Source organism: Alligator sinensis, unplaced genomic scaffold (assembly GCF_000455745.1).
Source record: "Alligator sinensis unplaced genomic scaffold, ASM45574v1 scaffold444_1, whole genome shotgun sequence".
NCBI classification, from domain to species: Eukaryota; Metazoa; Chordata; order Crocodylia; family Alligatoridae; genus Alligator; species Alligator sinensis.
Genome location: NW_005841886.1, coordinates 854,087 through 867,401, shown reverse-complemented (window position 1 = coordinate 867,401; position 13,315 = coordinate 854,087). Strand labels below are relative to the sequence as shown.

Genomic DNA, 13,315 nt, shown 5'->3' with positions numbered 1-13,315 from the left:
ATTTTAGACATGATACATGTAATCATTGCATGATAAAAATGGCCAGCTAACCATAAAAATGACCAACCAGCCACCAACAAAAATGTAGAACATTATTGTAGCTGACTTCTATAGGTGTGCTGGGGGTTCCTCCTTCCCAGGTGGAGTACCTTACATTTATCTTTATTAAATTGCATCCTATTTCTCTCTGCCCATTGATCCAACCTGTCCAGGTCAGCCTGAATCTGCTCCCTGCCCTACTAACTTTGCCCCATAACTTGGTATCATCAGCGAACTTGGAAAGGGTGCTCTTCACGCCCTCGTCCAAATCGCTGATGAAGATATTAAATAATATTGGTCCGAGGACCGAACCCTGCTGGACCACACTGCCCACCTCCCTCCAGGCCAAGAAGGAACCATCCACCACCACTCTTTGTGTACGGTCCCTAAGCCAGTTGGCCACCCACCTGACCGTGTAGGTGTCCACTCCACAGTCTGCTAGCTTCCCAATTAGGATAGGGTGCGAAACTGTGTCGAAGGCCTTCCTAAAGTCCACGAAGACGACATCAGCCTTGGCTCCTGTGTCCAGGCAGTGTGTGACCTGGTCATAGAAGGCTACAAGGTTTGTCAGGCAGGATCTACCTGTGACAAACCCGTGCTGGTTTCCCCTCAGCATCGTTTCGCCTGCTGGGCCTGCGCAAATGTGTTCTTTGATTATAATCTTCCAGACAACTTCTGGGTGCAAGTGCTGGAGCGGCCAAGTAGAGCTGTGCTCTTCTTGACCTGCTGTTCACAAACAAGGAAGAATTGGTGGGGAATGTAGTAGTAGATGGCAACTTGGGAAGCAGCAACCATGAGATGATTGAGTTAATGATCTGGAGGAAAGGAAGAATAGAGAGCAGCAGAGTAAGGACCCTGGACTTCAGCAAAAGCAAACTTTAACTCACTCAGGTAACTGATGGGCAGGATCCCCCGGGAGGCCAGTCTGAGGGGGAGCAGAGTCTAGGAGAGCTGGCTGTATTTTAAAGAAACTTTACTGAGGGTGCAGGAACAAACCATTGTGATGCACAGGAAAACTAGCAAGTATGGTAGAAGACCAGCTTAGCTTAGCAGGGAACTCTTCAGTGAGCTAAGACACAAAAAGGAAGTTTACAAGAAGTGGAAGCTTGGGCAAACAACTAGGGAGGAGTATTGCTTGAACATGCAGGGATGAAGTCAGGAAAGCCAAAGCACAATTGGAGTTGCAGCTAGAGTTAGTAAGAGACATAAAAAGTAATAAGAAGGGTTTCTACAAGTATGTCAGCAACAACAGGAAGATCAAGGAAAGTGTGGGTACTGAATGGGGGAGGCAACCTGCAGTGACAGATGATGCAAAAAAGCCTGAAGCACTCAATGCCTTTTTTTACCTCAGTCTTCACAGGCAAAGTCAGCTCCCAGACTACTGCACCTGGCAGCACAGTATGAGGAGAAGAGCAGCTAACAGTGGCAAAAGAACAGGTTAGGGACTATTAGAAAAGCTGGACATGTACATCCATGTACCGGTACAGGCTGGGAAACAATTGGTTAAGCAGCAGCTCTGTAGAAAGGAACCTGGGGGTAACAGCTGAATATGAGCCAACAGTGTGTCCTTGTTGCAAAGAAGGCTAATAGCATACTGGGCTTCATTCATAGGAGTGTTGCCAGCAGATCAAGGGAAGTGATTCTTCCCCTCTATTCAGCACTGGTGAAGCCACATCTGGAGTACTTTGTCCATAGTCCCCCACTGCAGAAAGGATGCAGAGAAGAAGAGTCTAGTGAAGGGCAATGAAAATGGTTAGGGGGCTGGGGCACATGACTTTTGAGGACAGGCTGAGGGAACTGGCTTATTAAGTTGAGAGAAGAGAAGACTGAGAGGCGATTTAATAGCAGCCTTCAACAACCAAACAGTTGGAGCTAGCGTGGTTCCAAAGAGGAAGGTGCTAGCCTGTTCTCAGTGGTGGCAGATAATAGAGCAAGGAGCAATGCTCTCAAGTTGCAGCAAGGGAAGTTTAGGTTAGATATCAGGAATATCTTTCTCACTAGGAGGGTAGTAAAACACTGGAAGAGTTTATGCAAAGAGGTTGTGGAATCTCCATCCCTGGAGGTTTTTAAGATCTGGCTAGACAAAGTCTTGGGTGGGATGATATAGATGGGGACAGTCCTGAGGCCTCTTCCAACCCTAATTTTCTATTATTCTATGATTCTATCTTTTAAGGAGTTAAGTGGAGTGGAAGGGACTATGACTTTTCTGTTGCAGTGAACTCCAGCCACAAAGCACTCCACTGAGCTGGATTAAAAATCCATGTGAGAGTAGGAAGCCAAGGGGCCGATATGAAAGCAAGGCAGCCCAGAGTGACAGGCCAGGCAGGGAGGTTTTCTGGGTCTGTGCTCAGATGCATACCCACCCAGGTTTGCCCAGGGTTGGACTCCCGAAGAGCCATGATTGAGTTTGCAATAAAGCTTCATGAAAATGGGAGTTATGTGTTGGCTGTTTTAGGATGCTAGGAAAGACCCTAGGGATTAAGTGGTTGAGAAATGATAGTTAATATGCTCTGTTCGTACCTGATTTGGAAGTTGACAAGACAGCCAAGGAATGTAGGGAATAGATTAAAATGCTAATGATGTGATATGTAAGAAAAAAGGACTAATATTTATCAGTGTACATCTGTGTGTTATTCCCTGATTGGATGTTTTAAAGAAGAATGTATTTATAAGGTTGCACGTTTTCAAGAAAACTTTGGATTTGTGTATCCTGGCATTTATCCCTTATGTCAGTTGGGCTAAGCAGTAGGGCTGTGTGAAGCTTTGGGTGGTGATTCAATTCGGAGGAGATTCGACCCGATTCGAACCTCTGAATCTGGGGACCAATTTAAAGATCCAAATCGATTCAAAGATCTCCAAATCTTTGGCAAAAATGGAGAGCTTGGATGATTTGGGCAGCCCCGGGTGGCTGCAGCGGGGAGCTGCAGCCACTCTGAGCTGATAAGTACTAGGGGTGGGGCAGGAGAGGCTGGGGGAGGGGAGAGCATGGGGGGGACACCTGCCAGCCCCTCCTGACCCCCCCAGCCTCCCCGACCCCTGCCTGCTCCCCCAGCCCTCACCATGGCTGCCCACACTGCATGGGCAGCTCTGAACGAGCCCCCTCAACCCCCCTGCCCCCTCCTGCTCCCCCGGACCCCCATGGCTGCCCCGCCTGCCAGGACTCTGGCCTTTTAAGAAGAAAAAAAAAAAGCAGAGAAAAGCCCCTGGACTCACTGGTCCTTGTGCAACCTTGGGGCTTTGGGGGCTCGTGCAGAGCTCCCCACGTGGCGCGGGGCAGTGGGGATCACCCCCCGCCTGCAGCAGTGGTGAATCCCAGGGTTTCTTCAGGTTTTTTTTTTCTTCAAGGGCCGAAGCTGGCCCTTGCGGGGCACCCGTGATGGGGCTTGTGCAGAGCCTCATGCAGCGTGGGGATCGCCCCCCACCTGGCAGCACCTGCTGAGCTGGGGCTTTTTTTCCCCCCAAGTGCTGGGAGCTGGGGTAGGCGGGACAGTCATTGCTGGGCTGGAAGAGGGGCGGGGGATGGGCCTGGCCTGGCTGATTTGGAGATTCGGCTGTTGCCGAATCAAATTCAGCTGAATCAAATCAGGACAGTGATTCGAATCACCAAATCGAATCACTGTCCCCCAAATCGGTCAAATCTGAATCCGAAGCGAATACTAGCCACTTCACACAGGCCTACTAAGCAGCCAATTGACAGTGAATAAAAGCTATTTGGTTTCTACTCACTAGCAAACTTGCTGCAGTGGGACTTGGAAAAGTGTCTCTGGAAGCTGCAGCATTGTGAATGGTTCTGATTGGCAAAATTAGTTTCCCATTGGGGTGAAATGGGACCAAGTTCATGAATTCCTGGTGCTTTGTTCTGGGGTTGCAGTAATAACCATCAGAAGCAGGAGCCTGACAGCTGTTAGTTCAGCTGTGTTTTTCTTAGCTTGAGTTGGAGCAGTTCTGAGGGTCCCAGTGGATCAGCCAAGATGGTGCTGTCACATCCTGCACTCCAGTTTTGAGTTGCTCCGGGGCTGTCACTCACCTACATCCTCGTAATGATGCTCCAGGTCGCTTACAGCCATCACGAAGTCAGAGATATTCACTCGCCCTTCCTCTGTAATGAAGAGAGCCATTCAAGCAGAGGGCAGGCAACAGGGGCTAAAGGACACTGCATAAAGGGTCCATTGCATCTTCCCTGGGGAAGGTGAAAGGACCCTACTTGGTGGAAGGGTCATTATTCTGAAAACAGTGCTGCAGGATAGGGAGAAATGAGGAGGAGTAGGAAAAGTTACAGACTGGGTGTGATAAATTCACCAGACAAGGTTCTTTGGGTAAATGTGATATCTTTTATTAGACCAGCTAAATAGTTGGAAAAATTGTTCCTTACAAGCTTTTGGGCACAAACACCTTTCTTCAGGTATAGGGAAAGTCTGCTGGTGTGTGTGTGTGGTCTCCTGGGTGGAATAGAAGCTTAAGCCAATATGCAAAATGCAGGCCTGTGAAAATGCAAATGCATGGCAGGAAAGATCAGAGGGGATGTGAGTTAATAGGTGCAAGACAGGTAGATGGGGGGTGGGGGAAGGGGGGAATGTTGACCTGGTGATAGAATGTAGTTGGTCCTTAGACCAATATGGCTATAACCAACAACCCCAGACATTAACCAGACAGCTATTAGGCAAAGAACTAAGCCTACTAGGCACTGGCCAGTGACATGCAGGGGCAATTCCCTGATAGGAAATTCTGTTGTCTTCTTTGCTGTCTACTGTTGGAGGGGAAGAGGCTGGTACAGACAGAAGTGCAGCTGCAAGCTGCAACTCAGAACTGTTTCTGCAAAGCGTTCTGAGTTACAGTGTTACCCCAGACCAAACAGAAGTTCACTGTTGGCTCCAGGGAGGAGGGGAATCTAGCTGCAGCCAGGTTCCCATAGCAATGGCCATCGCCCTCTGTCAGTGCTCCCTGTTTTCAGAATGGGAGAGGGGAAAAGACATTGGAGGGAGCTTGTTTTTGGGGCTTCCCAGCCAGACTGAAGGGTGTGGTGGGTGAATTGGACCCCTCACTTTGCGGGGAAGGCTCCAATACACCTGCCCCACCCTCAGTGGGGGGTGCTGAAACCCCCCCCGGAGTGAACGCCCTCTGCTCCCTTTCCCCCTGTCCCATTCTGAAAACAGCAACAGGCTGGGAGCTCTTCAGACACAAGTTACAAAAGACAGTACATTTTGAAATGTCTTTATCTGATACCTCATGCAGTACGGGGTCAGATTTTCACCTGATCAGCCACTTTTGAAGCTGTCTGCAGCTGCGCACATGTGTTTGGTCACAGCCATAAACTGCTTTCTGTGGCCAGATCAGGTGAAAATTGTCACTTCTGTCTGTGTCCGATTCCTATCGGGTGTCTATCCCTCTAGAGGTTGCTTCCAGCCCATGTCCTCTCTACTGGCTATTGGAAAGGAGAAGAACCCCCACCTTCCTTCAGTTTGTTCCTCTCAGCGTGGGGATCGCCCCCCACCTGGCAGCACCTGCTGAGCTGGGGCTTTTTTTCCCCCCAAGTGCTGGGAGCTGGGGTAGGCGGGACAGTCATTGCTGGGCTGGAAGAGGGGCGGGGGATGGGCCTGGCCTGGCTGATTTGGAGATTCGGCTGTTGCCGAATCAAATTCAGCTGAATCAAATCAGGACAGTGATTCGAATCACCAAATCGAATCACTGTCCCCCAAATCGGTCAAATCTGAATCCGAAGCGAATACTAGCCACTTCACACAGGCCTACTAAGCAGCCAATTGACAGTGAATAAAAGCTATTTGGTTTCTACTCACTAGCAAACTTGCTGCAGTGGGACTTGGAAAAGTGTCTCTGGAAGCTGCAGCATTGTGAATGGTTCTGATTGGCAAAATTAGTTTCCCATTGGGGTGAAATGGGACCAAGTTCATGAATTCCTGGTGCTTTGTTCTGGGGTTGCAGTAATAACCATCAGAAGCAGGAGCCTGACAGCTGTTAGTTCAGCTGTGTTTTTCTTAGCTTGAGTTGGAGCAGTTCTGAGGGTCCCAGTGGATCAGCCAAGATGGTGCTGTCACATCCTGCACTCCAGTTTTGAGTTGCTCCGGGGCTGTCACTCACCTACATCCTCGTAATGATGCTCCAGGTCGCTTACAGCCATCACGAAGTCAGAGATATTCACTCGCCCTTCCTCTGTAATGAAGAGAGCCATTCAAGCAGAGGGCAGGCAACAGGGGCTAAAGGACACTGCATAAAGGGTCCATTGCATCTTCCCTGGGGAAGGTGAAAGGACCCTACTTGGTGGAAGGGTCATTATTCTGAAAACAGTGCTGCAGGATAGGGAGAAATGAGGAGGAGTAGGAAAAGTTACAGACTGGGTGTGATAAATTCACCAGACAAGGTTCTTTGGGTAAATGTGATATCTTTTATTAGACCAGCTAAATAGTTGGAAAAATTGTTCCTTACAAGCTTTTGGGCACAAACACCTTTCTTCAGGTATAGGGAAAGTCTGCTGGTGTGTGTGTGTGGTCTCCTGGGTGGAATAGAAGCTTAAGCCAATATGCAAAATGCAGGCCTGTGAAAATGCAAATGCATGGCAGGAAAGATCAGAGGGGATGTGAGTTAATAGGTGCAAGACAGGTAGATGGGGGGTGGGGGAAGGGGGGAATGTTGACCTGGTGATAGAATGTAGTTGGTCCTTAGACCAATATGGCTATAACCAACAACCCCAGACATTAACCAGACAGCTATTAGGCAAAGAACTAAGCCTACTAGGCACTGGCCAGTGACATGCAGGGGCAATTCCCTGATAGGAAATTCTGTTGTCTTCTTTGCTGTCTACTGTTGGAGGGGAAGAGGCTGGGACAGACAGAAGTGCAGCTGCAAGCTGCAACTCAGAACTGTTTCTGCAAAGCGTTCTGAGTTACAGTGTTACCCCAGACCAAACAGAAGTTCACTGTTGGCTCCAGGGAGGAGGGGAATCTAGCTGCAGCCAGGTTCCCATAGCAATGGCCATCGCCCTCTGTCAGTGCTCCCTGTTTTCAGAATGGGAGAGGGGAAAAGACATTGGAGGGAGCTTGTTTTTGGGGCTTCCCAGCCAGACTGAAGGGTGTGGTGGGTGAATTGGACCCCTCACTTTGCGGGGAAGGCTCCAATACACCTGCCCCACCCTCAGTGGGGGGTGCTGAAACCCCCCCCGGAGTGAACGCCCTCTGCTCCCTTTCCCCCTGTCCCATTCTGAAAACAGCAACAGGCTGGGAGCTCTTCAGACACAAGTTACAAAAGACAGTACATTTTGAAATGTCTTTATCTGATACCTCATGCAGTACGGGGTCAGATTTTCACCTGATCAGCCACTTTTGAAGCTGTCTGCAGCTGCGCACATGTGTTTGGTCACAGCCATAAACTGCTTTCTGTGGCCAGATCAGGTGAAAATTGTCACTTCTGTCTGTGTCCGATTCCTATCGGGTGTCTATCCCTCTAGAGGTTGCTTCCAGCCCATGTCCTCTCTACTGGCTATTGGAAAGGAGAAGAACCCCCACCTTCCTTCAGTTTGTTCCTCTACACATCTGCTTTTCCTTTCATGAACACTGATTTGAAACTGGTGCAGCTCTGTAGACTCCAGTGGAATCACTGCTCGTTTGCACTGGTGCAAAAGGGGGCTATATTCAGCCCTGTAACTCTGCCCTCTCTTTGCAATCTCCTAATTACTATATATAGAGATGCACAGGAGAATCACAGATCTCCCCTTAACTTCCTGGCTTCTGTGCAAGAGTGAGCAGGTGGTTTTATCACTACCTAGTGATTGTAGCTGAGAAGCTGTCAGGTCTAGCACCAGCTGCACCAACCTTCACTTCAGGGTCCTGGTAGCTGCAATAGACCTACAAGACCTTGCTCCTGCAGAAGGTGATCTTCAGAGCACATGGAGGTGGCATGCTGTTAGCACACACAGCTGCTCCTTCAAACAGGAACAGAGGGCAATTCCAGGTGCAGCACTCCCACCCTGTTCCACCTCTCAGACACTGGCCCTGGAGATCAAGGAAGCAGTGGCTTTGTGAAGCACTAAGCTGAGAGCCCTCACTTTGCTACCTGCATGGGGCTGGGAGGATTGGGCCCTAGAGACCAGAGTTTCATTATAAAGAGTCCCTCTCCACGCAGGGTCTGTATCCAGGTGTCAGAAGACAAGACACTCACTGTTGACGTAGACTTGAGCCATTGCCTCCTGCAGCTTCTCAAAGGTTAAGTCAACCACCAGGCTGATCAGAGTGGGGTGCAGGTCAGCAACAGCAATAATTCCATTCCTCATCTTGCTGAAGGCTCGGTGAATGACCTGGAAAGCTGTGTGGCAAGGACAGCAGGTTACTTCACTCTGTTAGAAGATGCAATGGTCACAGCCCACCCTCAGTGGTTCCTTTCCATAAGGAGGTTGCCAGGGTGTGCCCAGGCTAGCTCTGGCCAGAGGCTTATAATGGCCAACTTGCTGAAAGTGAAATGTTTTGTGGGAAATATCTGCCTCTGGGAAAACACATTTCAAGAAAAATCAGGAAGGTGAAGCTAATGTTTAGATTCTTTTGGGGACAGAACATTTTCATTTTCTACCTCAAATGACTTTTCATTCCAGTTTCAAATGCTACATAATAAATAACAATAGAATACTAAAAGTTGCAATCAGTACAAAACATTTTGATTTGATCGCAAATAAATATTTCTTAATCCTAAAACAAGTCTTTTTTTCATTTTGAAATATGAAATTCCCAAGAAATTTTGATCTTTCGTTTTTGTTCTACTTTAGAATGGGAGAAAGATCCAAATAGAGAGTATTTCTATAAAAAGAACAGCCTAGTTTCTGCCACGCTTGTCCAAACAGTGGCATATTCTTTAGGGCTTTATTTTCATGACTGAAGACCTTGACACTCAATTTGCTGCAGCTATGGGAAGTGGATCAATGTCTCACCTGCAGAGCTCTATCTTTTTTACACTATCATAGATGGTGAGTGTTGCATTTATCCAGGCACAAAGGGCCTCCATCTTTTACACCTAAGTCCATGAAGGTGCCCATGAGTCTACTTCTATGCTCAGGAGATGGAATAGAAGCTGGTCCCAGATGTCAAGATATAATTTGGTTGGTGGGATCCTGAGAAGAAAACTCTTGGTTACCTCCTCTAAGGGGACCATGACAGAACCCAGCTGTTACCAACTGTATATTGAGCCTAGTTAGGACAGGGCTTCATGCAGCATTCAGATTACCCTTGGAAATACAATGGGTTTGTTGTGGGGTGGGGAATGAAATCAAGCAAGAGTATTGGGATAGATTAGATAGGTAGATGGGTATTTAGATGGACAGACAAGACAGAGAGACAGCTGCAGAGAATGCTCTTCCTGTATCCTTGCCCGTAAGCCTTCTCTCTAGCTCCCTCCAACTTTCTTACTTACTCTCAGTCAGGGTGAAAGACGAGGTCTCATTCAGCACATCCAGGAAATTACTGAAGTTCAGGTTTCCATTTACTGCAAAGAGAAGAGCAGCTCAGACAGAGAAGGAAAGGAGAAAGCTGATGAGGAAAAGGCCGATTGCCTGCGATGTGCAACTCACTGTCAATGTCAACATCTTTGAGGGCCTCCCGCATCTCCTCACTGGTCACAAGTACCCCCAGCGTGTGCAGAGTCAGGAGCAGGTCATTGACATTAATCTCCCCATTTCGGATGGCACTGAAGATGAAGCAGGCTTTTGGCAACCCTATTATGAGCAAGGCAAGGGACAATGGGTTAAAGTGTGTGCCCACAGCTAGGCACCCTTATGGTACTTGGCCAGGATGCTGGCATGCCCCCACACACTCTCTTCAGCCTCTGCTCCCAGGAACTCTAGCCATGTCAGAGACAGGCTCTGGACTGCCATGTGGCACACTCTATGGAATCTGCATTTTACCAAGGAGGTCACAGCCCAGGCCCTGATGATCTCTTGCCTTGTGCCTAATATGCTAGATGCAAAAGATTACCAAATCCGATCTGGAAAAAAAAGACTAAGGAGGGAGGGTGGATTTGGTAAATGTTTTCAAACACCCGAATGTCAGTTATAAAGAGGATAGAGATAGAATATTCTTTGTGGTCACAGGGAACAGAACTAGGAGCAATGTCCTTAAATTGCAGCAAAGGAAATTTAGGTTGGAGATTAGAAAGAACTTTCTGACTATGAGGGTAGTTCAGGGTTGCAATAGGTTGCCCAGAGAAGTGGTGAAATCTCCATCCCTGGAAGTTTTCAAAAGTACCTTAGACAGACATTTGCTTGGAATGATTTAGTCAAGGATGATCGTGCCTTGAGCAGGGGATTAGACTAAATGACCTCATGAGGTCCTTTCCAACTTTACTATTCTGGATTCTATACAATCTGAATGGTGACACCCTCTGCTGGGGTGTAAGATTGGATACACAGTTGGTTAGGCTATTTATGGGACTTATCTTTGAAGTGATATAAAAGCCTGTGACCCTACAGCTGGAGCAGATCAGCTATGATTGTCCGGAGGCAGCTGGCACTCCTTGAAACTCTCTGTGTAGCCACAGAGATGGCAACAGAGAACACACTGTGTAGCCTGTATTTCACAAGAGGCAGTGCAGGCCAAAATCAGATTCCTGATGTAACCTCCCACTGACAATATGGATAATGCCATGATCTTAGGGGCTTGTCCCTGGTTTACATCTGTGTCAGAGTTCTGCACCTGAAGGGCAATATCAGGAGGTGGGAGTGTGCAAGTAGGGTGGCAATACCAGGGACAGATTGGAAAAGTCATTTGGGAGATGTGAGAGTGATTTCTGTTTGTTGGAGAGCTCCAGTGACAAGCAAATAATCTTGGTGCTCACTGCTATCTCGTTACTGCAGAGGGAGCTTGAAATGTCTTGACTTCAGACTGTTTCTCTTGAGTTAGCTTAGCCCAAGCAAGAGAAGCCATAGAGAAATGATATGTATTGCATGTAGTAGCTGAGTTAGCAGATGACAAGTTATGCTAATACTGGATGTCATCTACATGCCTGGATGTGTATCATGCCTGAGCAAAAAGCATGTGTGCATGGCAGCACTTAAACTAAGGGCAACAGTGGGTGCTGTCATGTGCAACTCCCTGCTGTAACTCAGCACTTTACAGAAAGCGCCATGAGTTACAGTGACCCCTCTTACCCAACAGATGTTTGGCTGGGGGAGGGGAGAGGATCAAGCTCTGCTTTGGAGCTGATCCAGCAGAGAGCGGCAACGTGTGCAGCCTCTCCGCCCTAGCCCCCTCCTTCCGCCCAGCTTCAGTGCTGTCTGCATGATGGGAGGGAGCTCCTTTCTGGGGTTTGTCTAACCTGGGCTAGAGAGGGTGTGTGGACTGAAGCCAGGGTACAGCTGTAGAGTGCTTTCAAGGGGCTGATCACATGACACACATCACCTCTGTCAGCACCCAGTTGAGTTATTACTGGAAGGAACGGTTATTCTCTAACCCTGCTGTTACTAGTCTCTCTGATATGATCTCAGCTCTGGAATGAAAATCTGTGTCTGTGATATAAACAGCTCCAGTGAATGGGTTTGGGTTACCTTCAGCTTTCTGCATAGTCCAGGCCTCCATTTCCCCAACTTCATCATAGAGATTCATGTAGAGATTGTACAGGACTTTACTCTTCCTGTCAAAGAATTGGACAGACAGGGAGTCTCAGTGCAAAATTTCCATCCCTCTCTTCAGGTGGGGCTAAATGATCCCAAGAATCTGACCTCAGGTCTAAAGTCTCAGGGTTTGACCTCCACATGGACAAGCACAAAGTGACCAGAGGCTGGGCAGCCTTTCTGCCAGATGCATGCCCACCTTGTACCTGATGTAACTCCCTGCAATTCCACCCCTCTAGATCATTTCCTCCCGAGCCTCTGCTGAGTTGCCTAAGGAAGGAGCAAGCAGGGCCAGCCATGGGGAAGCATTGTGTGGATCTCTGTCCCCTAGCAATTGAACTCACTGTTGCATGGCTTGTTCCTGCACCACTGGAGAGTTCTCCCATTGGCTTGCACTAGAGTGGAATCAAGCTCGTGCTGTGAAGAGGCCATCACATGGTCATAAGATCTTTTGCCTTCTGCTGACACCCCCCTCCCCAATACCACAGTGTCCAAGGCAATGGGTTAAGCCTTTCTGCTGCTAGACAACCCAATGCATTGCCCAACACAAAGCACAGGCACAAAGCATTGCAGGAGGCTTTCCCTAGTATTTCCCTGGACCATCCACACCAAAGTGCACCCAGTGAGATGTGGACCTTGCATTGGAATCATCAGCCAAGACCTGCCCTCTTGAGCTGAGCTATTCAACACAGAGGTGCAGAGGACATGGTCAATGGAAAAAGTTTATGCTAGTGTAGACTCCTAAGCTCACGGAGCCAGTGTGACTCCCCTCTGAGTGCAGGGGCAGAAGTCTGACACTTCCCTATACCTGTGTGCCTTGGGGAAGCTCTGCCGGGGGGAGGTGGAGGCAGTGCTCATGCTTTTCTTCTTTTTGCTCAGTGCTGCCCGCTTCAGCATCATCTCAAAGGAAGGGGTGATCTAGAGGCCGAGGGCAAGAACATGTTAAAGGTACCCCAGTGCCTGTCAGTTTGAAGAGGAGCTGCACTGCAGAGTAGCCAGACCTCTATCAACAGTACTCTCCCCCTCCTCCATTTCCCACCAGGAGCGTGGCCGGCTGTTATTCCAGTGACCTGGACAACACACTGCAGAACTGTGACCACAGCATGGACAGGGGCATTGTGGGGGTTGTGGCTATGTGTACCAAGACAGGGAACACATGCATACAGTGCCAGGCATTGCCTTGTGGAGATGCATTACACTGGGCCCTGCACACACACGCTACTCAGAAGGAAGTTGTGTGGTTTTAGAAGCAAGGACTGGGCACATGGATCCACCTCTCAGCCAAGCATCTGGCTTTGTCCACTGAGCCACACTTCCACTGGTTTGGGAGCCTGTGAGCAGTGCCTCAGCAAAATCCTACCTGGAGCTGCACAGCACCTGCAATGGCATCCTGGTGGTGGAACATTGCCAGGAAAGGACTGGTGCCTTGAGGAGGTGGGGTGTAGTTTGATGGGCAAAAGCTCACGGTTTTACTGATAGGGGTCAGAATGGGCTGGGGGTAGGGAGAAGGGCAGTGTATGGCCAGTCTTAACTCACAGAGCTTTGTAATGCAGACTAGGCTGAGACGTTCCCAGCATGTTTCCAGATAGAGCTTGAACCAAGGTCTTCAACATCTGGCAGTTTTAGCTATACCAGCTAGGTTTAAGTGGCAGCCCTTAGCTCAGCCCAGGCTCC

At 48.7% G+C, this 13,315-nt stretch overlaps 1 protein-coding gene across 1 annotated transcript in view; it reads right to left on the bottom strand.

The window, feature by feature from the left end:
* EFCAB3 (EF-hand calcium binding domain 3) overlaps window positions 1-13,046 on the bottom strand; it is a 110,078-nt gene extending 97,032 nt beyond the window's left edge. Inside the window, exons 1-8 of the mRNA XM_025196857.1 lie at window positions 13,002-13,046; window positions 12,450-12,559; window positions 11,576-11,661; window positions 9,605-9,748; window positions 9,448-9,519; window positions 8,209-8,352; window positions 6,136-6,207; window positions 4,067-4,138 (exon numbers count right to left, since the gene is read on the bottom strand). Coding sequence (XP_025052642.1) covers window positions 4,067-4,138; window positions 6,136-6,207; window positions 8,209-8,352; window positions 9,448-9,519; window positions 9,605-9,748; window positions 11,576-11,661; window positions 12,450-12,559; window positions 13,002-13,046 — 745 coding nt within the window. The remainder of the gene's footprint in view (window positions 1-4,066; window positions 4,139-6,135; window positions 6,208-8,208; window positions 8,353-9,447; window positions 9,520-9,604; window positions 9,749-11,575; window positions 11,662-12,449; window positions 12,560-13,001) is intronic.
* Window positions 13,047-13,315: the final 269 nt, after the last annotated feature.